The 24,591-nt window shown below is 37.4% G+C and overlaps 1 protein-coding gene across 1 annotated transcript; it reads left to right on the top strand.

The window, feature by feature from the left end:
* The first annotated feature begins 23,892 nt into the window (after positions 1–23,892).
* Positions 23,893–24,591, top strand: LOC139841078 (uncharacterized). Its single transcript, XM_071831311.1, has 2 exons — positions 23,893–24,064; positions 24,266–24,591. The coding sequence occupies exons 1-2, from the start codon at positions 23,893–23,895 to the stop codon at positions 24,589–24,591; spliced, it is 498 nt and encodes a 165-aa protein (XP_071687412.1).

Genomic DNA, 24,591 nt, shown 5'->3' with positions numbered 1-24,591 from the left:
TCCTCTCACTTTTTACAACCTTCTTTCTTCCATCGTTTCTTCCTCAAAAAACCAACAATTTTTTCACGAAAAAAGGTACCCTTTCTTTTTCTTTCATCTCCTAACTTTCTCCTATCAGTTTTTAGTTTTTACCTTTTCTTATATATATATATATGGTGGATCAGTCTTCCACGTCAACTAGTGTAGACGTTGCTGAATCTTCTGCTAGGGCTGTTGTTAATATTGATAGGATAATGAGCCGAGTGTGTGATGCGTACCTCAATGAATTAGTAGATAAGTATCCATTTTTTAACCAATTACATCTTGAGAGTTCCTAATGTCACCCATCGAGCACATAAACCTCCACCCTACATGGTGACCATATATGGTGCAGCCATTACTGTGGGCAACTTCCGGTTGCCCTACTCCGGATTTATGTATCAATTTTTTACGCACTATGGGGTAGCTCCTGCCCAAATACACCCTCATGCTTACCAGAAGTTGGTGATGTGGGAGATGTATGTGAACTACTACCACATTCTTCAGACTCTTCGCATGTTCTAATATTTTTTTACCGTTTTGAGATCCGAGGTTGGTTGCTTTTCCATTAAGCGGAGAGGATTCTTCAATTTTACCGATGATATGGATTCTTTTTAAAGGAATTGTGGGAGTCATTCTTTTTTGTCAGTACTTAAGGATTACTGGATTAGTTCGTTCGCCTTTGTGAGTGGGTGGACCATGTGAAGAAGGGAGCCAATAGGGTTCCAAGATTTAATGCTGCCGAGAAGGCATGTATATTAGCCATTCAGGAGTTTAGGCTTCCCCAACGGCCATACCCGGAGGCCATGCTTGTGTTGGGAGGGGTTAGCCACCAATGGCCGAATCCAAACACTAAACCCTTCATTCGTTACAATGGAGCAGGTAGAGACTGATCCTAGCCAATTGTTATGTTATTTTAGTTAGGTTTCTTGCATGCTAACCTTGTTATAGTTTTATACAATAGCGATGGAGTTTGCTACTGCAATGGCGTTTGGTGATCTCGAGGAGATCAAATTTGAGAATGTGCCGGTGGATCCGGCTGGTGAGCCAGATATTGCTCCACAAGACTTGGAGCAAAATACTAGCGATGAGGCTGATTTGGTCCTCCCTGCTCCGACTGTGATGGAGGAGCAGGCAGTTGTTAAGAGGAGGATCCATACGCTTCTCAGCTACGGTCGAAGAAGGCCAAAGATAATCTTCTTGCTCCGATAAGCTAGTCTTATATTTATCCTGACTTTCTTGATTCTTGCAGTTACTGTCGAGTCTTCTGCTGGAGGTGGGGAAAGCGTTACGGAGCCCCTAGAGATGGGTGGTGGGGAGGGTGATCATTTTACCCTGGAAAGTTTTGATACATTCACTTCAATGTTCCTGCGAGTGATGAACTCATCCGTGCTTTCTCTCAGCTGGATATTGATTATCCTGGCTGTATGAGTGCCAGAGAGAAGGGATCATCCTCAACTCTTCACCAGACGATTTCCGCCCTCCCTGTGGATGATGCCAAGGTTGTCCGTGCCCGAGCAATCGTGGCACTAAATACTTTTCTGCCTGATGGTTTTGACAGTGATGAGCAGGCGGCGTCGGCCTGGCAGATAATGACTGACTTGGAGAGTCAGCTAAAGGCTACCAACAATGAGTTGGCTTGGGTGGCAAAGGCCCGGGAAGCTATGAGCGACGTGGAGAGCCAGTGGAAGGCTGCCAAGGACGAGCTTGCCCGGGTGGTGGCGGATAATGATAAAGAGATATCCTCTACCGTCCTTGTGAAGAAGGCAGCCATGGCTGAGTGTAAGCGGTTGCAGGGTGCCCTACCTTCTGTGTTGAAGAAGGCCATCAACTCTAGTACTGTGAAGGTGCCTTTTGAGGCTTATTTGCATAGTTTTAGGACGACCAACTTTACTCACGCTGTTCGGTTGATGCAAAAGCATCATGCCTGAGGGGTTGGCCCTTTGCATCCGAAAATTGCCGATAAGGTGAACCTGGGTGCCGTGCAGGAGCTCCAGGCTGCCCAGCAGGCGTTGGTGGAGATCCGGTTTGGCAGTTTTGAGGATCTTTGTGCTGATGAAGCTACAACCGTGCAGTAGTTGTTAGATTTTAAATTTTAGTATGTTGTACTGCACGTTGTTGCTTATTTTTGATATATCTTGTAATGAAACTTTTGTGTCATTAATGAAATTTTAGTTTCATGTATTATGTGATGAATTTTCTTCAGTCGAACTAGTTCGTGTCTTCATATGTAGGTCTAGACTACATTTGTATTAGTTTTGACGTGTACACCGTGCAGTCACGTGTGTTTATTCCATCTACTCATTGGCCGTTTATCAGTATAAACTTGTACCGACGAGGGCTAGACAATCACCTCTTAAGGGGGTATAAAATAACTTGCATGGGACTTATGTAGATGCTGGAATCTATCTGCTGCTAGCCGATTTTTATTATGTGAACAACGTTGTAAATAACATAATGACTAAGTTATTGTAAATGGTAAAATTCTTTTATTCATTCCTAAAAAGGAAAGGCATACATAGATTCTTTATTGGAAAAAAAAAGAGACATAAATATCAAGATAACCATGATTTGAAGTGATCAGTTTCAACCATGACATCCATCAAAATTTCAGTGTGACATCTAGCCACTTTTGTTTTCCTTAGCCGGTGTTGCATCTCGGTTGGAGCTTACGCAAATTTCTGGCCTGGAACATTTTAGTTCCGAATTACGGTGTTCAGTTGTTTTATAGGTATTGATAAATTGTTCCCTCTGTTCCGGCTCATGGTGCCATCCGGAGCTCCTCTACCCAATCTTGTAAGTATTGATCGGGCTCTTTCTAGTGGAGTGTGTCGGTGGAGAGAAGTAAGTTAGCCGTTTAAGGACTGACACACGTTTTTCTTCCGGAATGTGTGGTGCCTTCCTTATTCCAGTGTTTCGCGTAACTTGAGTGTTCACTTCTCCCGGGAAGGGGTGTCGGATGGATTCGACTGTTGCTACGCCTTGCCGGGTTGGAAACATAAGCAAACATTGAGTGGTGGAGGCTATTGCACCAAACTTCCTGAAGAACTTTCCTCCCAATATCACATTCGTGGCGGTCACGGATTTGACGACATAGAAATCAATGATCTCATACGGAGGTAGGGCTGAGTGCCTACCGTTACTGTTGCCTTGAGCCTTCCTATGGGTTCTTCAGTAGTGTGACACCGCTAATTTTTTTTTTATATACGTGGTGGAAGCCTTTATTTATTAATTACAAAATACATGTTTATATGGAGAATACGTATTTACAATATGTTTACAAAAGATTATTGTTTAAACAAAGCAAGACAACATCAGAGTTGACTCCTGTCAAACATAACATCACCATGCCCGTCTTCTCCCCAAAAGCATCACTTACAAAAGCTATCAACCTGTAGGGAGAGGATTGAGGGGAATTTGCACGAAGCTAAATGAGTACGACTAACTACATGCAATAGTATATAGAACTGTTATACTAATTATGTCACATAGGCTAACATACAAACATCACCCAAGTGCCGTCTACAGAGACTCTGGCGGATCGGCCAAACTATTAACCACCAGCTGATCGGACTGGGCTTACCGGAAGTTCCTCCACCACCGTGCATATATATATATATATATATATATATATATATATATATATATATATATATATATATATATATATATATATATATATATATATATATATATATATATATATATATAACATGCGACAGACGCGTCATTCACATATATATACACCACGATTGTCTAGGCTACCACATGAGGAACCCAAACCGCAGGTTGATCTCTCCTACCGAGGCTACTACACAATAGGGATGCACTGGGCTCTAGCAGACAAGCATCAACTAACATGCAGTCATCACAACGTACTAACTAACCATAACAGTAAGTATATCTAACAAGCATGACAATCATAATATAACATGCTACTCTATACTATGTTCTCCAGTTAGTCCCACTCACCAATTACCAGCAACTAGCTCAGATAATCTACTACTGAGCGGCTTCTTTATCCTTATCACCTGAACATAAGGCAAATCAAGTTAATTACTGTCCATTAACATCAAATAACACAGTACAAAAATTTTTTTATCAAAAAGCATCCGCTAAAATTTTTTGTCAAATTTACATCATGATCATCAAAATACAAACGGGCAGTATAACGGCTAAAAATCAACACTTAGTAAAATATTTCACTGCCAAAGACACTCGATCGACTATCATAGACAGTCGGTCGACTGTCTACACTCACTCGGCCGAGTGTCTAGTCACTCGGTCGATGGTCTTTCACAGACACACTCGGTCGTGGGTCATACACACTCGGTCGATGGTCGAGTCGGTCGGTCGACTGTCTCGAGACACTAGGTCGACTGTGTTTATCTGCAGAAGCTTAAGACAAAGTGACGGGTTTCACCCAATTTCATCCAATTCTTGCTCTAGAGCTCGATTACAACCTCAAAACTAATCAAATCGAAGACACCAAACACATAGAAACATAAACCCACTAAATTTAGACTCAAACAGCATCAAATCTAACCATTTTGACCCAAATTACACATTTTGTAAAACTTTACACAAAAACTCAAATTTCGCAAAGATTAAAGCATGAAATGCTACAAATCTTACCTTAAAAGAATCAGTAAATCGTAGAGAACACAAAGATATGAACGATTTGAGCTCTAGAACAAGGATTGAAGATCTAGGGTTTGGTTAGATGAAGAGATGAAGAACGGTGTGTGTGAGATGGTTTTGGAAAAATGCAAGAGAGAGACAGCACTAGTCATCTAAATGGGTTTAATTTCCCACACTGTGCAACACACGGGTATTTATCTGTTATCTGTTATCTTTCGTTCATTATTTGGCAACCCATAAAGGTCTAAATTAAATAAACAAACCTGTTCTGTGACCCTTGTCACAAACTGGTCCTAACCACATCATTAAATAGTAATAAAAACTGAATAAAAATAAAAGCATATAATAACACAATACAAACTTAAGGGTAATATAGTAATCTTACAGCTAGGCCCGGTTGAGGATGTTACAAATCTACCCCCTTATGAAGATTTCGTCCTCGGAATCTGGTCAAGGTCAAACAAATGGGGATAGCGCACCCTCATTAACTCCTCAGTTTCACACGTCAAGTTAGAACCTAAACTGTGTCGCCATTCCACTAACACCATAGGAATCTGTTTCTTTCTTAGCTTTGTGACTTTCTTGTCCACTATACGAATTGACTCTTCTACTAATTTCTTAGTTAAATCCACTTTCAAATCCTTCAGCGGAAGAATCAAACTTTCGTCGTCTACTTTACACTTCCTTAAATAACATACATTGAACGTGTTGTAAATTCCTGCTAACTCTGAAGGAAGGTCTAAAACTACAGTTTGATCATTGAAGATTTCTTTAATCGAAAATGGTCCAATAAATCTCGGTGCTAACTTACCACGTTTACCAAATCTGATCACCCCTTTCCACGGCAAAACTTTCAAATATACACGATCACCTACATTAAATATCACCGGACATCTGCGCGGATCAGCATACATCGTTTGTTGGTCTCTGGCTGCTTTTAACTTCTCACGTGCAATTTTGACCTTTTTATGCGGTTATCTGAACAATTTCGAGCCCTGCAAATTGTTTCTCACCCGCCTCTAACCAACATGTCGGAGTTCTACACTTACGACCACACAACATTTCATATGGCGGCATTCTGATACTCGAATGATATGAATTGTTGTAAGCAAACTCTATCAGTGGAAGATGTGAATCCCAAGAACCACCGTATTCTAAGACACACACTCTCAACATATCTTCAAGTGTCTGAATTGTACGTTCACTTTGACCATCCTGTGGATGATATACTGTACTCAGATTCACACGTGTACCCAAATTCTGTTGTAAACTGTTCCAGAAGTTCGATACAAACCTAGTATCTCTGTCGGAAACTATGGACAACAGTACACCATGTCGACTAACGATCTCATTCAAGTTTAAATCTGCCAAATCACTCAATGAAGCGGTTTCACGTGTAGCTAAAAATTGAGTACTTTTTGTTAAACGATCCACTATCACCCAGATCATGTCATGTCCTTTCTGGGTTCGGGGTAACTTGGTTACAAAATCCATCGTTATATGATCCCATTTCCATTGAGGAAATTCTAACTGTCGTAGAGATCCATACGGTTTCTGATATTCTGTTTAACTTGCGCACATATATGACATTTTTCGACGAAATTTGCAACATCTGTCTTCATTGTCGGCCACCAATACAATGTTTTCAAATCTCCGTACATCTTAGTACTACCCGGATGTACTGTCAATCTTGATTTATGCGCTTTTGTAAGGATTAGATCCCTCAATTCTCCAAGCATAGGCACCCAAATTCGGTCTTTATAGGTCTTTAATCCTCTAGAATCATTGCATATGTCAAATTTTCTTTTAGTCATTTGCTCAGTCTTTAGGTTTTCATCATTCAATGTTGTTAACTGAACTGTTTTCGACCGATCGATCAAGTCTGAAACTATCTCAATTCTCATAAATCTAACATTTTCGACAGTTTTCTTTCGACTCAGAGCATTTGCGACCACATTTTCTTTTCCAGGGTGGTATTTAATCTCACAGTCATAGTCTTTAATCAATTCTTGACATTGACGTTGACGCATATTTAATTCTTTTTGCGAAAAGATGTACTGAAGACACTTATGATCTGTATAGATTTCACAATGTGTACCATACAAATAGTGTCTCCAAAGCTTCAAAGAAAACACAACTGCAGTTAACTCTAAATCATGAGTAGGGTAGTTTCGTTGATGATTTTTCAACCGTTGTGAAGCATACGCTATAACTTTATTTCTCTGCATCAAAACACAACCAAGACCTGCGCGTGACGCATCGTAGTAAACCACAAAATCTTCTGTCCCCTCTGGTAATGCTAAAACCGGCGCTTGACATAACAACTGTTTGAGAGTCTGAAAAGCCTTTTCTTGTTCATCAGTCTATCGAAAGACTACATCTTTTCTGGTTAACTTATTCAACGGACCTGCTATTTTAGAAAAATCTTTAATAAATCTGCGGTAATAACCTGCTAAACCCAGAAAACTCTTAATTTCTATCGGCATTTTTGGTGAGTTCTAATTCATTACGGCCTCTATCTTAGACTGATCTACTTTGATACCCTGTTCACAAATCACATGACCCAGAAACTGTACTTCCCGCAGTCAAAATTCACACTTGGAAAACTTAGCGTACAATTGTTCCTGTTTCAGAAGTTCTAACACCAACCTCAGATGCGTAGCATGATCTTTCTCAGTTTTCGAATATATCAAGATATTATCTATGAAGACAATCACAAATTTGTCAAGATACTGACAACATACCCTGTTCATTAAATCCATAAACACTGCTAGCGCGTTTGTTAACCCGAATGGCATAACTAAAAATTCATAATGACCATATCTAGTTTTGAATGCGGTTTTCGGTATATCGTTCTCTGCAACACGTACCTGATGATATCCTGAACGTAAATCAATCTTTGAAAAGTAGGAAGCACCCTGTAACTGATCGAATAAATCATCTATTCTCGGTATCGGATATTTATTCTTTATTGTTCTTTTGTTTAAATCACGATAATCTATACACATAAGAAGCGACCCATCTTTCTTTTTCACAAACAACACAGGAGCACCCCACGGTGAAGAACTTGGTCGAATAAACCACTTATATAACAATTCCTGTATCTGAGACATCGTTTCTCAGATTTCTGACGGAGCTAAACTGTAAGGAGCTTTTGCAACTGGCGTAGCACCCGGAACCAAATCGATTTTATACTCTACTTCACGTACTGAAGGTAACCCTGGTAAATCATCTGGAAACACTTCTGGAAATTCTGACACAACGGGAATATCGGTCACCTGCTTCTTTTCTTTCTTAACATCGATCACATAAGCTAAGAACGAATCACACCCTTTCGATATCGCCTTCTGAGATTTCATTAGCGAAACCATAGGAAAGTTAAATTCGCTGCGCTCTCCCCTAGCTATCACTCGGGATCCATCGGCCAAATGGAAAGAAATCATATTCTTATCACACTTAATTTTAGCCCTATTAGCTCTTAACCAATTCATGCCTATGACTACATCAAAGCTAGGTATAGGCATCAACAAACAGGTTAAAGGGAAGGAATGGCCGTCGATTTCGATGGTAATTCCAGACACAGATGATGTGCATGGAACCATCTTACCATCAGCTACTTCTATTCCCAAAGGCGCATCTAACATCCTAACAGGCAACTTCAACTTATCACAGAAGCCTAAGGACATAAAAGAATGATTCGTTCCTGAATCAAACAACACACAAACTGGCAAGGAATTAACCAAGAACATACCGATAATTACGTCGTCGGTAGCGGTTGCAGCGTCTACCGTCATCTGAAATGTCCTTGCCTCTGTTGTTGGAGGATTCTTTCTCTTCTGCTCGACAGTAGAAGCAGAAGATCCCCCAAAAGTCACTGACCTCGCCCCTGACCTTGCCCCAGAATAAGCTCTTGACGCAGATGGACAATTTGCAGATCTATGCCCCTCTTGATGGCAACTCCAACAAACATTAGAATTAAAAGAACAAGCTGTTGATTCATGACCTAACACTCCACATTTCAAACACCTTCTAGTCATTGGAGAACACGGACCGACATGGGTCGATTTACAAACATTGCACCAACCGGACTGACTAGAACCCGATCCGCTCATACCAGATTTACTCTTTTGTTTAAACCCACCTGACTTCTTACCACAAAATCCTGATTGGTTACTTGACTGTTGAGTAGACTGACCACCTGTTTGACCTTCTGATTTTCCCCCAAAAGATCCACCTCTTGAACTTTCTATTTTTGCAGCCATTACATCACCTTCAGTAACCTTAGCCATCTCATGAGCCTGTGCCAAGGTTGTTGAAAATCTCACAACGGTTCTGTATTATGGCTTAATCACCCACATGAAATGCTGGATCTTATCCTTCTCAGTCGGTACCCATTGTTGAACGAACCTCAACTTAGATGTGAAGTCTCTGAAAACCTCATCAATTGTCATACTTTCTGTCATTCTCATATTCAGAAACTCCATTTTTAATCTTTCCATCTCATACTCAGAGCAATACTGTTCACACACTTTAGCAGCAAATTGTTCCCATGTTATTTGAATGATCTGTTCTTTGGGTAAATACGCAGTGACAGAGTCCCACCATTTCATTTCTTCACCTTTGAGAAGTCTACTAGCAAACAGTACCATAGATTCAGGCTCACAGAAACATGCTTCCAACGCTCGCTCTACTTCTCCTAACCAATTGAGTGTTATTGTAGGGTTTGTGTGACCACTGTACTCCGGCGGTTTACAATCCAGAAACTGTTTATATGAACACTTCTTTCTCGTTTCGAGAACTTGAAATGGGTATATCATCTGGTTTGGAAATGACTGGTTAAACGGGAATGGCATTTGGATATTTTGATAGGTATTCTGTGGAAATTGTGACTAGGAACTGCCACCGGCTTGAGTATAAAGGTTTGAAGGAAAAGTTGTGTTCAACGCAGTGGTATTAGGGTGCCATTGCGCCCGTTCTTGTTCTAATTCTTTAATTTTCTCTTGGGCTTCTAGTAATCGACTTTGAAGGTTTATAACTTCTTGTGAGGTTTGCTCTTCTGATAACACATGTCCATCTTCCTCGGGAGCTCTAAAAATACCAGTTCCAGGGACAGTGGGGCCAGTAGCGTTTGCTTCATTATCTGCCATTACTGCACTACCACAACACTCACACCAAGGCTTAGTATAAACTCTGTTAGTACTAACAACTAACACATAACCTGTCCTAATACTCACTTAACCCATCCCCAGCATGCTATATTTGACATGACTCTACTAAGTTTGGGAACATGACATTTAGATCACAATGCACATGCTGCCAAACCAAGCTCTGATACCAACTTATGACACCGCTAATTTTTAATTTTTTTTTAATATACGTGGCGGAAGCCTTTATTTATTAATTACAAAAAACGTTAACTAATGTTAATACAACCAGTGTCACGTGTCATTACAAAATACATGTTTATACGGAGAACACGTATTTACAATATGTTTACAAAAGATTATTGTTTAAACAAAGCAAGACAACATCAGAGTTGACTCCTGTCAAACATAATATTGTTATGCCCGTCTTTTCCCCAAAAGCATCACTTACAAAAGCTATCAACCTGCAGGGAGAGGATAGAGGGGAATTAGTATGAAGCTAAGTGAGTACGACTAACTACAGGCAATAGTATACAGAACTATTATACTAATCATGTCACATAGGCTAACACACAAACATCACCCAAGTGCCATCTACAGAAACTCTGGCGGCTCGGCCAAACCATTAACCACCAGCTGATCGGACTGGGGCTTACTAGAAGTTCCTCCACCACCGTGTGTGTGTGTGTGTGTATATATATATATATATATATATATATATATATATATATAACACGTGACAGACGCGTCATTCACATATATATATATACACCTCAATTTTCTAGCCTACCACACGAGGAACCCAACCCGCAGGTTAATCTCTCCTACCAAGGCTACCACACAATAGGGACGCACTGGGCTCCAGCAAACAAGCATCAACTAACATGCAGTCATCACAACGTACTAACTAACCATAACATCTAACAAGCATGGCAATCATAATATAACATGCTACTCTATACTATGTTCTCCAGTTAGTCCCACTCACCAATTACCAGCAACCAGCTCAGATAATCTACTACTGAGTGGCTTCTTTATCCTTATCACCTGAACATAAGGCAAATCAAGTTAGTTACTGTCCATTAACATCGAATAACACAGTACATAAATTTTTGTATCAAAAAGCGTCTGCTAAAATTTTTTGCTCAAATTTACATCCTGATCATCAAAATACAAACGGGCAGCATAATGGCTAAAAATCAACACTTAGTAAATATTTCACTGCCAAAGACACTCGGTCGACTGTCATAGGCTGTCTACCGACTATCTACACTCACTCGGACGAGTGTCTAGTCACTCGGTCGATGGTCTTTCACAGACACACTCGGCCGTAGGTCATACACACTCGGTCGATGGTCGAGTCGGTCGGTCGAGTGTCTCGAGACACTCGACCGACTGTGTTTATCTGCAGAAGCTAAAGACAAAGTGATGGGTTTCACCCAATTTCATACAATTCTTGCTCTAGAGCTCGATTACGACCTCAAAACTGACCAAATCGAAGACACTAAACATGTAGAAACATAAACCCACTAAATTTAGACTCAAATAACATCAAATCTAACCATTTTGACCCAAATTACACACTTTATAAAACTTTACACAAAAACTCAAATTTCTCAAAGATTAAAGCATGAAATGCTACAAATCTTACCTTAAAAGAATCAGTAAATCGTAGAGAACACAAAGATATGAACGATTTGAGCTCTAGAATAAGGATTGAAAATCTAGGGTTTGGTTAGGTGAAGAGATGAAGAACGGTGTGTGTGAGATGGTTCTGGAAAAATGCAAGAGAGAGACAGCACTAGTCATCTAAATGGGTTTAATTTCCCACACTGTGCAACACACGGGTATTTATCAGTTATCTGATATCTTTCGTTCATTATTTAGCAACCCAAACAAGGTCCAAATTAAATAAAAAAACTTGTTCTGTGACCCTTGTCACAAACTGGTACTAACCACATCATTAAATAGTAATAAAAATTGAATAAAAATAAAAGCATATAATAATACAATACTAACTTAAGGGCAATATAGTAATCTTACAGCTAGGCCCGGTTGAGGATGTTACAAGTAGAGCCTATTAACCGGGAGATGACAGCGTTGGACTGTCTCATTTTCCTACCGACACATTTTGGGAGTTGGGAAAGGCAATGAGCATACAGAACGTCAACCTCACTCCCCATGTCAGTGTTCATTTCATTGACCCGGAAACCGTCTATCAAACCGTCAATCACTACAGGCTCCTCCCGAGAGTATCGTGTCGATAGCTTTGGGAATGTGATTGCGGTATCTCTCCAGGAGAATCATGGAACGAGCTCATCTTGTTCAATGCTGATCATATTGATTACAACCTTGTCTTTTGTTTTCTCACGCTTCTTTCCGTCATCTTTTTGCTAGCTGAATGTTTTGTTTGGATCAGTTTTTTTGAACTTCCGACCTTCTAGCAAGTGATTGAGTTCGCCGGCCTTTATTTTTGCAATGATCTCACGCATTAACGCTTTACATTCATCAGTATTGTGGCTGATATCTTCGTGGAACTCACAGTATTTTTCAGATTTTTGACCTTCCCGTTTTTCCAATGGTGCCGGAGGGGTGAACTTGGCTTTCACCGACTCCGTTAGCAGTATCTCTCTAGGGGTTTTAGTCAGGCTGTCGAGCAAAGATCCCTTATCGTATGGTCTCCGGTTGCTTTTGTCATGCCTGTGACCGTCATGGCTTTTGTCGTGGCTGTTATGGCTTTTGTGATGAGTATCAGTGTGTCGGCTTCCATCATGACGGTGTCTGCTATCGCTTCTCCATTCATCGTCTCGCTTTTTCTCGTTTCGGTGGTACCAGGCTTGCCTTTTCCTCCCGAAATGCTGGTATTGTCTTGCTATTATCACAGCATCCGCGAATGTACTCGGGATATTCCATCGAAGTTCGGAGACAAGCGACGGGTGTGCTTCTTTGTCTAAGAAAGTTATGAATGCGGAAATCTGTTGTGTTTCCGGGAGCCCTGGGAATTTTTGGCACTCCGGCATGTATCTTGTGATGAAGCTTTTGATTTTCTCCCCCCGATACATTGGTATCTCATGGGCATACTGGTGTGTAAAGGTGTGCCGGTGAAGATTTTGATATTGCATGAGAAATTTCTCCCGTAAGTCTGCGAAGCATGTGATGCCGTTTGATGGCAGTTTAGCGAACCACTCTCTGGCAGCAGACTGCAGGACAATCAGAAAGAGATGGCATGCCACCTAATCACTTCAATGTTGGGTTTTCATGGCGCCCTCAAAGATTTCCAGGAAATCATCCGAGTTGGTAGTGCCATTATACACCCCCAAAGTGACCGGTATGATGATGTTAGCGGGAAGAATGCAGCCGGAGATTCGCTCGCAAAGCTTTTGGCTGGTAGCCGACATCTCAACCGGCCTCTTTGCTTTATTATCGGTGATCAGAGCGAACAGATTCTAAAGCGCGGTGCCCTGGACGGCAGGTTGTGACAGATAATGCTTGTACGCCTGTGGTGCAGCCTGCAAAAGGAGCTCAGTTAGCCATGCATTCGCGGCACCATTGGTGATGCCTTCACTTCCTGTGCCAATGTTTGGTAAGGGACTGGTCTTCAGGGTGTCGATGTTTTGCAACTTTTGCCTTTCTACTAGATTGGTGCCGTCGCTCAACATGGCTTTTAGTTTTTTGATTACTTGCTTTTAGACGTCAGCTGAGATCATCTTGGTGATCATTTCAGTGTCATCACGAGATGATCTGATGCCACTCGAACCCCCAATTTTGAAACCAGAGATGCCGAGATTCAACCTTCTCCTGCCAGGTGGTGAGTCCTCCTGTGTCCTCGTCGCCATCAGAAACATTCATCTCGTCACCTGATGCGTCGCCAGAGTGAATGTGAGCAATTGATTGTTTTTAGGGTTGAGGTGGGTCCACCGTTGGCGAGCTTTCTTTGTTCAAAGGTGATTGAACGTCATCGGACATTCCTTTCTTGCTTGCCGTTTTGCTGCCTGGTTTCACTGTGCTGTTCGTGCCTTTAGGTGGCGCCATTTGGTCAAACCAAAATCGTAATTGTTAATCAGATTTCGGATTTGAGTGCTTAGTTGGTGTAAAAGAATAGATCGAATGTTTTAACTCCAATAATTGTGCGAACCCCGATTTGAAATTTGGATTTCAAGGTCGTAAAACAATCGACAGGAATAACCTTATTCGATCGGAATTGAATAATTTAATATCTTAGAGTGGGGATTAACTCCGATAATGACCGAAATCTTTATCGGAATTGTATTATCAGGTGGAGAGATGTTACCGTAATTAATTTGGGCAGAGTAACATTAATGCATCCAGTGTTGTTGAATAAATGATCTTGTTCGTGTATTTATAGATGTTGTGAGGGAATGGTGACGTGGTACATGTCCCTTTCATGGTTGTGACAAACTTTGCTGATCCCAAGGATTGACGTGGCACCTGTCCCTTTCATGGGAATAACCAGCAGATCCTAACAAACTTTTCTAGATTCGTGAGCTGACGTGGCATGCAGCTTATTTGTATATTTGTTCCGGGATCAAGTACTCGTTTTGGGACAGTGCACTTATTTCGGGATGAAGTGCCTGTTCCGGGACAACGTGCTTGTTCCAGGACGGTGTCCTTGTACCGGGCCAGGGTATCTAAACCTGAAAGACGTGGTAGTTCCGAGAGTGTGGTAGATCCGTCCAGGTCGTGACGGATGAATGCCTTGTCTAGTCAAGAAGGTTTTGTCTGATGTGTATTCCAAGTGTTTCTTCACGGTAGTGTTATGACCGGGCAAGATTGTAGCCGGTTTATGAATATTCTTATAAAGGTTGTTGGGTGCCCGACGTCTATGGTTCAGCAGGCCTTTTTATGCGATGACATGGTTTCGGCTTCTTAATGCTTTTGTATCCGGCTAAATGGTGCCGGTAGCCTGCGCATTTGTCCAGGTAGGATAAGCTATATGTAGCGTTCCGGCTAGCCTTTGCCCGGTACGCTTCTTCCCGGACACATACGCAAGCAACCTTCGATCGGGCTACTAAAGTAGAGCCGTGAAGATGTTACTTGCCCGTGATGATTCATGTCGAGAATATTCTAGCCGGCGTGCTTGTTAATAGTGTGCCTTTCTGAGACAGATCACTATGCGTATGATCATCATACAATTAGGATGTTGTAATTTACTCGTATCTTTAAGCTACAAATTATTATATTACGAAACAAGTTACAAACGTACAAAACTAACTCACAAATTTAATTGAAGACGCCTTTATATATTTTAAATAAATTGCAACACTATGTAGACCCATATATGGATTTTAGACCAAACTACAAGAAAGCGTGAGTATATCAAATTTAACATAAAATATCCAAAACAATGAGTTTTTGGAACGAAATGTGTCTTGGTAACATCAAACTTAAAGATAAATTCAATCGACTCTTTAGACTTGACCTCAACCAAAACGCAACCATACATGACCGTGTACGGTGGGATCATAACAATGTCAATACTTTTTGGTGTTGGTCTCAAGAAATCTCCAGTAAACTTCAAGGGGACCTCACCAAGCTCACTATTGATCTATCTAGTTTTGTGCCTTGTAGCAAGATGGATGACGAGTGGTGCTGGGATCTAACCAATGGCGACTTTAAGTGATGAGGTAAGGGGTCATGTGAAACCAGTAGTTTTTTGAAATTTATCACAAAATTTTTATATTTTTTTTTGTATAGGACACCATTAAATATAATAATAAGACCCCATTGTTATAAAATATCTAGATTGGATGTTAATTTTATTATTATTATATTTCTTGCATAGTAATATTTTATGCTATAAATAGACATGTATGGTAGCCATTTAATGTGTACCATTTCTCTTGAAATATCAATATCAATATTTCTTCTCTCCTTCTTCTCTCTTTTTCTCTCCTTGTTCTTATAACCATTAAAGGTAGTTATAAGCCTACTGAATTATAACACGTTATCAGCACGAAAAGCTTAGTGTAATTAAAAGATATCTCAAACGATCACGAATCACTAATCAAGGTATGAAATTATTAATAATTTTCAGACTCGAATATATCAAATTTTGGACTACTAACATTTATATTTATGTTATTAAAGTTATATATGGTCGGTTATACTACCTGAATTATATTTCTGTAATCTAACTTTTACTAACTTCACTAACATTTATATTTATGTTATTTAAGTTATATATGGTCGGTTATACCACCTGAATTATATTTCTGTAATCTAACTTTTACTAACTTCACAAACATTTATATTTATGTTATTTAAGTTATATATGGTCGGTTATACCACCTGAATTATATTTTCTGTAATCTAACTCTTATTAACTTCACTAACATTTATATTTATGTTAATAAGACCTCATGATTGTACGCAACACGTCATTTGACAACACGGTACTTTATGTACGCAACACGTCATTTGACAACACGGTACCATGGGTCGAGATTAATTCCGATCAATACGAATACGACAGGGTCTTTATATGTTATCTAACATTTATGATTACTTATGCAATTAATCATTATTTATTTCATGCATACTAATGTTTATTCTTAAATTTATAATCTTAAAAGTTAAAATAAAATAAAAAGGTAGTTTGTATTTTTATTAAAAGTAAATCTTAAAAGTTAAAATAAGAAAAAGTAGTTTGTACTTTTATTAAAAGTAAATCTTAAAAGTTAAAATACAAAAAGTAGTTTGTATTTTTATTAAAAGTAAATCTTAAAAGTTAAAATAAGAAAAAGTATTTTGTACTTTTATTAAAAGTAAATCTTAAAGGTTAAAATACAAAAAGTAGTTTGTATTTTTATTAAAAGTAAATCTTAAAAGTTAAAATAAAAAAAAAAGTAGTTTGTATTTTTATTAAAAGTAAATCTTAAAAGTTAAAAAAAAGAGATACAAAACACACATACACAAAATGCTATTTTTCTTTCTCATTTTCAAGTAACCAAAATACTTGAAATCTATAATTGGGTTCGGTTTTGGTGGAAATAAGGAAGAAGAAAAGATCTGTTAAGTAGAAGGTATAGATCGAAGCAAAGTTGGAACTTTGGGTGTCTACCGTTTAGAGGAACTCTTCTTTGAGTTTTCAAATTCGATTTTCAAAAGGCTACAAAGGTTGTATTCTAATCTTCTCTCGTTCGATTTCGTTAATTTGTTTTGTTTACTAAAGTTTTGTACAATGATCCGTGGAAGAGTATGATTTTATAAAGTTTTAAAAAATGCTTCCGCTCGCTTTGAATTAGTATCATACTCCAATAGGTATTTGGTTCACTATCTAAACAAATTTGATTTACATAATCCATTTTCTTAAAAGAATTCACACTATTTATTTTATGATGAGAGATTATATGTGTTAATTAAGATGAAAGAGAAGTATAAAGAAAAGAAACACTGCATATATACTTATAAACAAACCAAATAAAAAGGGTACACAAACAAAGCATAGTAATGTAAAACTATTTTCTAATGCCTAGTTGTCTAATAATAAAAGGGACACTAACTTGTCTAATAAAAGGGACTCTGATTTGGCGGTACAGAGCCAAACCTTCTAACCTTGAAGATAATGTTCAAATCTTAAAAATGAGACGAAGATTGTTTCAAAGAATGAGACAAAGATTGCTCAGTGTAATTGTCTTTCAAAAATAGAAAAAATAAGTAAGGAAATGAAAATGGACATAAATTATTTATGTGTATACAAAGAGCCATAAGCATTATATTAGACTGTTTCTAACTGTGATGGTGACATCAAAGGCAAGTGATGTAATTTTTGGTGATGTGGCAAGGTCAAGAGACGAAGTTAAATAAATGGGGAGTTAAAAAAAATAGTCAAATTGTTTCAACGAACAAGGGTTCAATTGGATGTCTCTTAAAAAAAAAAAATCCAAATTTCCAGTTATTTGATTTAAAAAAAAAAAAAACCACGGGTACGGGTGATGGATCCAATGGATCCGCATCCACGACCCGCGGGTGCTATCCCTAATTGTGACAAGTACGAATCAACTAAAAGTCTAAAAGATAAATGCTCTTATAGGGATCAAATGTTCACAATAATTGCCTAAGCTAGATATGAAACAAATAGTTCATCAAAAAAAATATGCATCTAAAGCTTCTACTGAAAATTAATGTGCAAGGTACAACATATAACTATATGGTCAAATTCATTTGAGCCTTCGGAGTCACAAGTATATGATGTATATATATTATTCAATTAACAAAATAGTAAATCGAAATTAATTCATATGAATAGTAAAACGAAATTAATTAATTTACTATTCACATAAAAAACGCATATTATAAAAGCGCATATGATGAAAACCGCATATGATGAAAAGCGCAGCGTATATGATAAAAAGCGAATATGATGAAAAGCACATCGCATATGATGAAAAGCGCATATGATTAAAAGCGCATATGGTAAAAAACACAGCGCATATGGTGAAAAACACAGCGCATATGATTAAAAGCGTATATGGTGAAAAGGATATATGATAAAAAAACACATATGGTGATTTATAAAAAAAAAAAAAAAAACACATATGGTGATTAATGGAAAACACATATGGTGATTAATGGAAAACACATATGGTGATTAATGAAAAGTATATTGTGAAAAAGAATCACAAATATTTCTTGAAAGAATTCAAGGTAAGATATATGAACCAATTCATCCATCATGTGAACCATTTTGATATTTCATGGTTCTAATAGACGCATCTAGCGGATGGTCTCATATTTGTATGTTATCAAGCCGTAATATGGCATTTGCAAAGTTTCTTGCACAAATTATTAAATTGAGAACACATTATTCTGATTACACCATTAAAAGGATGAGACTTGATAATGCTGGTGAGTTAACATCTCAAGCATTTAATGATCATTATATATCTACAGGGATTGTTGTTGAACATCCAGTTGCTCATGTGCATACACAAAATTGGTTTAGCTGGATCAATAGATAAACGCTTACAGCTAATAACTAGACAATTGATAATGAGTACAAATCTCTCAATATTTATATGTGGACATGTAAATTTACATGCTGCGACATTAATTCGCATTATACCATTTGGAAGTCGTAAATATTTTTACTTAATACTTGATTTTGGCCAAGAGCCAAATATTTTCTACCTTAAAACATTGGTTGTGCAGTGTATGTTCCAATTGTATCACCACAACACAATAAAATGGTTCTTCAAAGAAAGATGATAATATATTTTGGATATAAAACATCTTCAATCATAAGATATATTGAACCCATGATGGGTGATGTTTTTACAGCACGTTTTGCTGATTGTCATTTTAATAAAACATTGTTCCCTAGATTAGGGGGAGAAATAAAAATAAAAAATAAAATGATGCTTCATGATGCGAACATCAATTAAGGTATATTGAACTCGCACAAAAGAATGTGAAACGAAAGTTCAAAAATAATGCATATGCAAGAACTTGCAAATTAATTACTTTATGCATTTACAGATATAAAAAAGTGACTAAATCATATATACCAGCGATAAATGCTCCAGCTCGAACTGAAATTCCAAAAGCTGGCAATAATGTCACTGTTGAGTCTTTGCCACGCATCAAACGTGGAAGATCAATTGGTTCCGAAGATAAAAATCCTCGAAAAAGAAAATCAACTGATAATGAGGTAAGAGAAAGTGTTCAAGAAGAACCACAAATCAATATTCCTTCTGCAGAGGATATTGATAAATGTAAATACTAAAATTGCGATAAATTATGCAATATTATGGAACCGAAATGAAACTAAAATCTCTATGAGATATTTTCATATAATGTTACAATGACATCATGAATAAAGATGATGATCTGGAACTAAAATCTGTCATTGAATATACAAAATGGACATGATTGAGCTCAATGGAAAGGAGCAATAAGAGCTGAATTAGAATCGCTCGATAAAAGAAAAGTTTTCGGATCAATCGTTATCACTTTTAAAGATGTGAAACGTATGGGATACAAATGAATTTTTATCCGAAAAGAAATGTGCAAATGAAGTTACAAGGCAAAACTAGACTTGTAACTCAATATTTTCCACAAAGACCAGAAATGAATTAGGAGGAAAACTTATCCTCCTGTAATGGATACAATTACTTATTAGACACTTAATCAACCTGGTAGTTATTTAAATGCATCTCATGAATGTTGTTACTACTTATCTGTATGGATCACTTAATAGTGATATATATGAATATACCTAAAGGGTTAAGGTATCATAAGCATCTAATGTAAAACCCAAGGGAATATATTCCATTAAATCACAAAGATTTCTAAATGGGTTTATACAAATGGGACGTATGTGGTATTACCGATTAAATGACTACTTGATAAAAAAAAGGGTATACATATAAACTTATTTTGCACGTATGTTTTATAAAAACAATGTTCGGATATGTGATCGTAGTTGTTTATGTCAATGTTCTTAACATCATATGAACAAATAAAGAAATCTATGAAATCATTCAACTTCTAAAGAATTATTTTGAAATAAAAAATCTTGAAAAAACCAAGTATTACCTTGGATTGAAAATTGAGCATATGCCTAATGGTCTACTTGTACATCAAACAACTTATACTGAAAAGATTTTAAAACATTTTTTTTAAAGATAAAATCAATTGGTTGTTAGATAACTCAATATTGACACTGATCCATTTCATCCCCGTGAAGATCATGAAGATATTAACGGATCAGAAGTTCCATATATTAGTACAATTGGGACTGTTATGTATCTTACAAATTATACAAGACCTGACATTTCTTTTGCAGTTATTTTGTTGACAATGTTCAACTCAGCCCTTACAAAAAGACATTGGAATGGGACAAACACATATTTTGATACCCTTGAGAAACTGCTGATTTAAAATTATTTTATTCTAACGTTTCAAAACAAGATTTGGTTGATTATGTATATGCAGGTCATTCATCAAATCCTCATAAAGATAAATCTCAAACTCGATATGTATTCCTAAATGGAGGTACCACAAAATCATGGTGTTCTTAAAACAAACACTTGTTGCAACATCATCAAATCATGACGAAGTGATTGCATTATATGAAACTACTCGAAAATGTGTTTGGTTGAGATCAATGACACAAATCATTATTGATTCTTGTGGACTAGAACGCTATAAAAAACTAACAACTATCTTCACCAACAACTATATATGAAGATAATGCAGCTTGCATAATACAAATGAAAGAAGAGTATCAAAAGTGACTGAACAAAATATAAATACTGACGAGGCGCCAAAGCCATAGACGGTCTTAACGGTCATAAGTTTGATGGAAAAGAATGGTATGTTGGTAAGGCTCAGAAAAAACTACAAGGGAATAGGAATTGAAACAAGGGTTTGAGCAAACCATGAAGGAGACTGTAGACAAATCACAGGGACTAAACTTGTACATAAAAGATTTAGATGATACAGTTTCAGATGAAAACCTCAGATTCTTCTCATATACTCAAGATCTCGTAAAAGACAACCAGATTAAAATGAGATACGTTCAATCAACAACTCTGCTGATCTTTATACCAAAGCACTGCCAACTGCTATTTTCAGAACACACGTTCATAATATTGACATGAGGCATGTTCAGAAGATGTAACAACTCAGACGTTGCCTACTTGAGGGGGAGTCAACTCTATGCTGCACTCTTTTTCCCTTAGCTAAAGTTTTATCCCAATGAGTTTTCTTTAGCAAGGTTTTTAACGAGGCAGTACTAGTTATTCTCTAATAAAATTGTCATCCAAGGGGGAGTGTTATAAAATATCTAGATTGGATGTTAATTTTATTATTATTATATTTCTTGCATAGTAATATTTTATGCTATAAATAGACATGTATGGTAGCCATTTAATGTGTACCATTTCTCTTGAAATATCAATATCAATATTTCTTCTCTCCTTCTTCTCTCTTTTTCTCTCCTTGTTCTTATAACCATTAAAGGTAGTTATAAGCCTACTGAATTATAACACCCATAAATTTTTTAGAGATTATAGTTTAATAGTTTGGACTACTAAAGTGTTTGAAATTAGCCCACTTATAATTTTATAGTATGGGCCATTGAATATATTATATATAAAAATAAACAAACTCTTGTCAAATTCCTATTCTAATTCTTTTTGACTTTCTTCTACATCACAATTTCTAACGGTTCTATCTCCAATCCTTCATCCTAAGGATGACAATGGATCGGGTGAGGACGTAAGGTCATATCCATATCCATTTAATTTTTTTTATCCATATTCATATCTATATCCATATTCATATCCATTTAAATTTAGTTCATCTATCATCCATATCTAGTGGATTAAGCTGATTAATGAATATCCATTAGATATTTAAGAAATCTTAAAATATTTTCAAATATATAACGAAAACATAAACGTAATATAATATCGCGCAATTTAAAATTCTTGCACCAGAATGTGCAATGTACTAATATATTTATAATAGTTGGTGTATATGAATCCCTAATCTCATCACTCATAACTACCAAACTATTGGACATGAGTTAGAATTACTATTGTAAAATTACAACTGTATAGACAATACCCGACACATTCAATATTTTATGCAAGAAAGTTATCGAATAAATTTTGGGGACTCCATTGGGTTTTGATTCTAGAATCGTCACTGGATCTAACATCGCATGGTGGCTTCTTGGTAAAGGATTTGACATGTATAATTGATCAATGAGTATTACTTCCAGATAATGTGACAATTAGTACTCTTGACTAATAACTAGTGCCAATAAAAATAATAATCTTCATTTGGAGAGCTAGGCGTAAGAGACTCTCGGTCCGCGTTGAATTAAATAAAAGGGATATTGATCTAGACTCCATCCGTTGTCCAGTTTGAGATGACGATCTTGAAGATGTTGAACATGCTCTTTTCTCGTGCTCGTTTGCCAAAGATATATGGTCTCGAATCTTCAATTGGTGGAATCAAGTTACACCTCCAAATCTATCCCTGGAAACCTTACTTTCGGGGGTGGGATGGTCGTTATGTCCCTCATCGTTAATAAGCACATGGCAAACGGTTATTTGGATTGCTTGCTATCACATTTGGCAAAACAGAAACAATGTCGTATTCTCCAAAAACAAAAAAAGGTGTTGCTCTCTTGTCAAACGAAATTCAAATAAAAAGTTATGATTGGATTTCAAATCGATTGAAGAACTCATGTTTGGACTGGAACCGCTGGCTAAATGATTCGTTCTCGTCTGATGGTTCCTATGCGTACCGAAGTGGAATAGGCTAAATAAACTCATTCCTCGGTCTGTACTCGTGTTTAATATATAGCATAGGGCAGCCCCTACGTGGTATTATGTATCTCTCGAGTATTGTATATCTACAGGTTGAAGTTCTTGTAATTGCGGATCTAAATGGGTGGGTCATATGACACTTTGTTGCTGAGTTTTGATCAGCACTGTATCTTTGGCCCTCCCAGCTTGGTTTTCAAGTGAGATCTTGCGCTGGGTAGCTACACAGGACTTCGATTGCAGGCTTTTAGAATTGTAAACTCGTGTACTGTAAATAATAATATATCAATAAAACATTTTCTGCTTTTATAAGAAAATGAAACGTTTCTTTAGTGATTTGATACAAAATCATGCACATTTCATTAGTTAGATGATTTGACACAATATTGGTTGACGATCTTACTTACATCACGAAAAACTAATTAACTTTTAGATAGATTTTAGATATTGTTGACGATATATTAGAGCACCAGGAGTCGATTCTTTTTTTTTCGACGTTACGACCTTTCAACGGTGGGGACGGTGGGATCCCCGACACCACGCCGACGTTAAATCGCCGTTAAAGGCCGGCGTTGGGGCTCAGCGTTAGGCTGGTAATGGTGTGATTTGGGTTGGTGTTTGATAATATATCCGTTATTCAACGGATATATTCATTAAATATTATTTAATTATTTATTAATTTTTTAATATTTTCTTCTTCTATATATATACAAATACATTTTATACATAAACACAACACAATATTTCTTCAAACAAATACTTCTCTAAATTAACTCCTCTCCTTCATAATGTCTTCAACATCATCGTCTAACGAAGAGTATTTAATGGAAGTGCTCGATATAATAGACAACGAGGCGTTAGAAAGTGAAAATGAGACGGAAAGTTCAAACAAACGTCGTTACATAGACCGTGAACATGAAGCCGCACATTTACGTCTTATTACCTACTATTTTGTTGCAGGTTCCAAATACTCCAACGATAATATTAAAAGGAGGTTTCGGATGCGGCGACGCGTTTTTCTCCGAATTATGGAAGATATTCTCAACTACTGTAAAGATCCGCTACCTGAATATTTTAGGTAATTTCATTTACGGGTTGATGCGCGCGGCATGTTGAGTATTAGTACATACTTAAAAATGACTTCCGCTCTGTGGCAATTAGCTTATGGTGATACACCTGATCTTTTTGACGAGTACTTGCAAATGTCAGAACGAACATGTCGTGAATCGCTAATGAACTTCTGTAAGTGTATTATTGATTTATATAAAGATGAATATATGCGAGAGCCTACCACTAATGATATCAAACGATTGTATGGGGCTCACGAAGATATTCACGGTTTACCTGGAATGATGGAAAGCATAGATTGTATGCATTGGGAGTGGGAAAAATGTCTCGTTGCATGGAAATGTCAATTTACTCGAGGCGATCACAAAGTTCCAACTATTATGCTAGAAGTCGTAGCCTCATATGATAACTGGATTTGA

Source organism: Rutidosis leptorrhynchoides, chromosome 4, assembly GCF_046630445.1.
Source record: "Rutidosis leptorrhynchoides isolate AG116_Rl617_1_P2 chromosome 4, CSIRO_AGI_Rlap_v1, whole genome shotgun sequence".
Classification (NCBI taxonomy): Eukaryota; Viridiplantae; Streptophyta; class Magnoliopsida; order Asterales; family Asteraceae; genus Rutidosis; species Rutidosis leptorrhynchoides.
Note: the sequence above shows the minus strand (reverse complement) of the source record. Positions and strands in the feature narration are given on the sequence as shown.

Excerpts from the sequence above, each read along its gene's own strand:
- LOC139841078 (XM_071831311.1), top strand. The coding sequence starts at position 23,893 with ATGTCTTCAACATCATCGTCTAACGAAGAGTATTTAATGGAAGTGCTC. Across the intron at positions 24,065-24,265 it reads TACCTACTATTTTGTTGCAG|CTTATGGTGATACACCTGAT; the intron begins GTTCCAAATACT and ends TGTGGCAATTAG.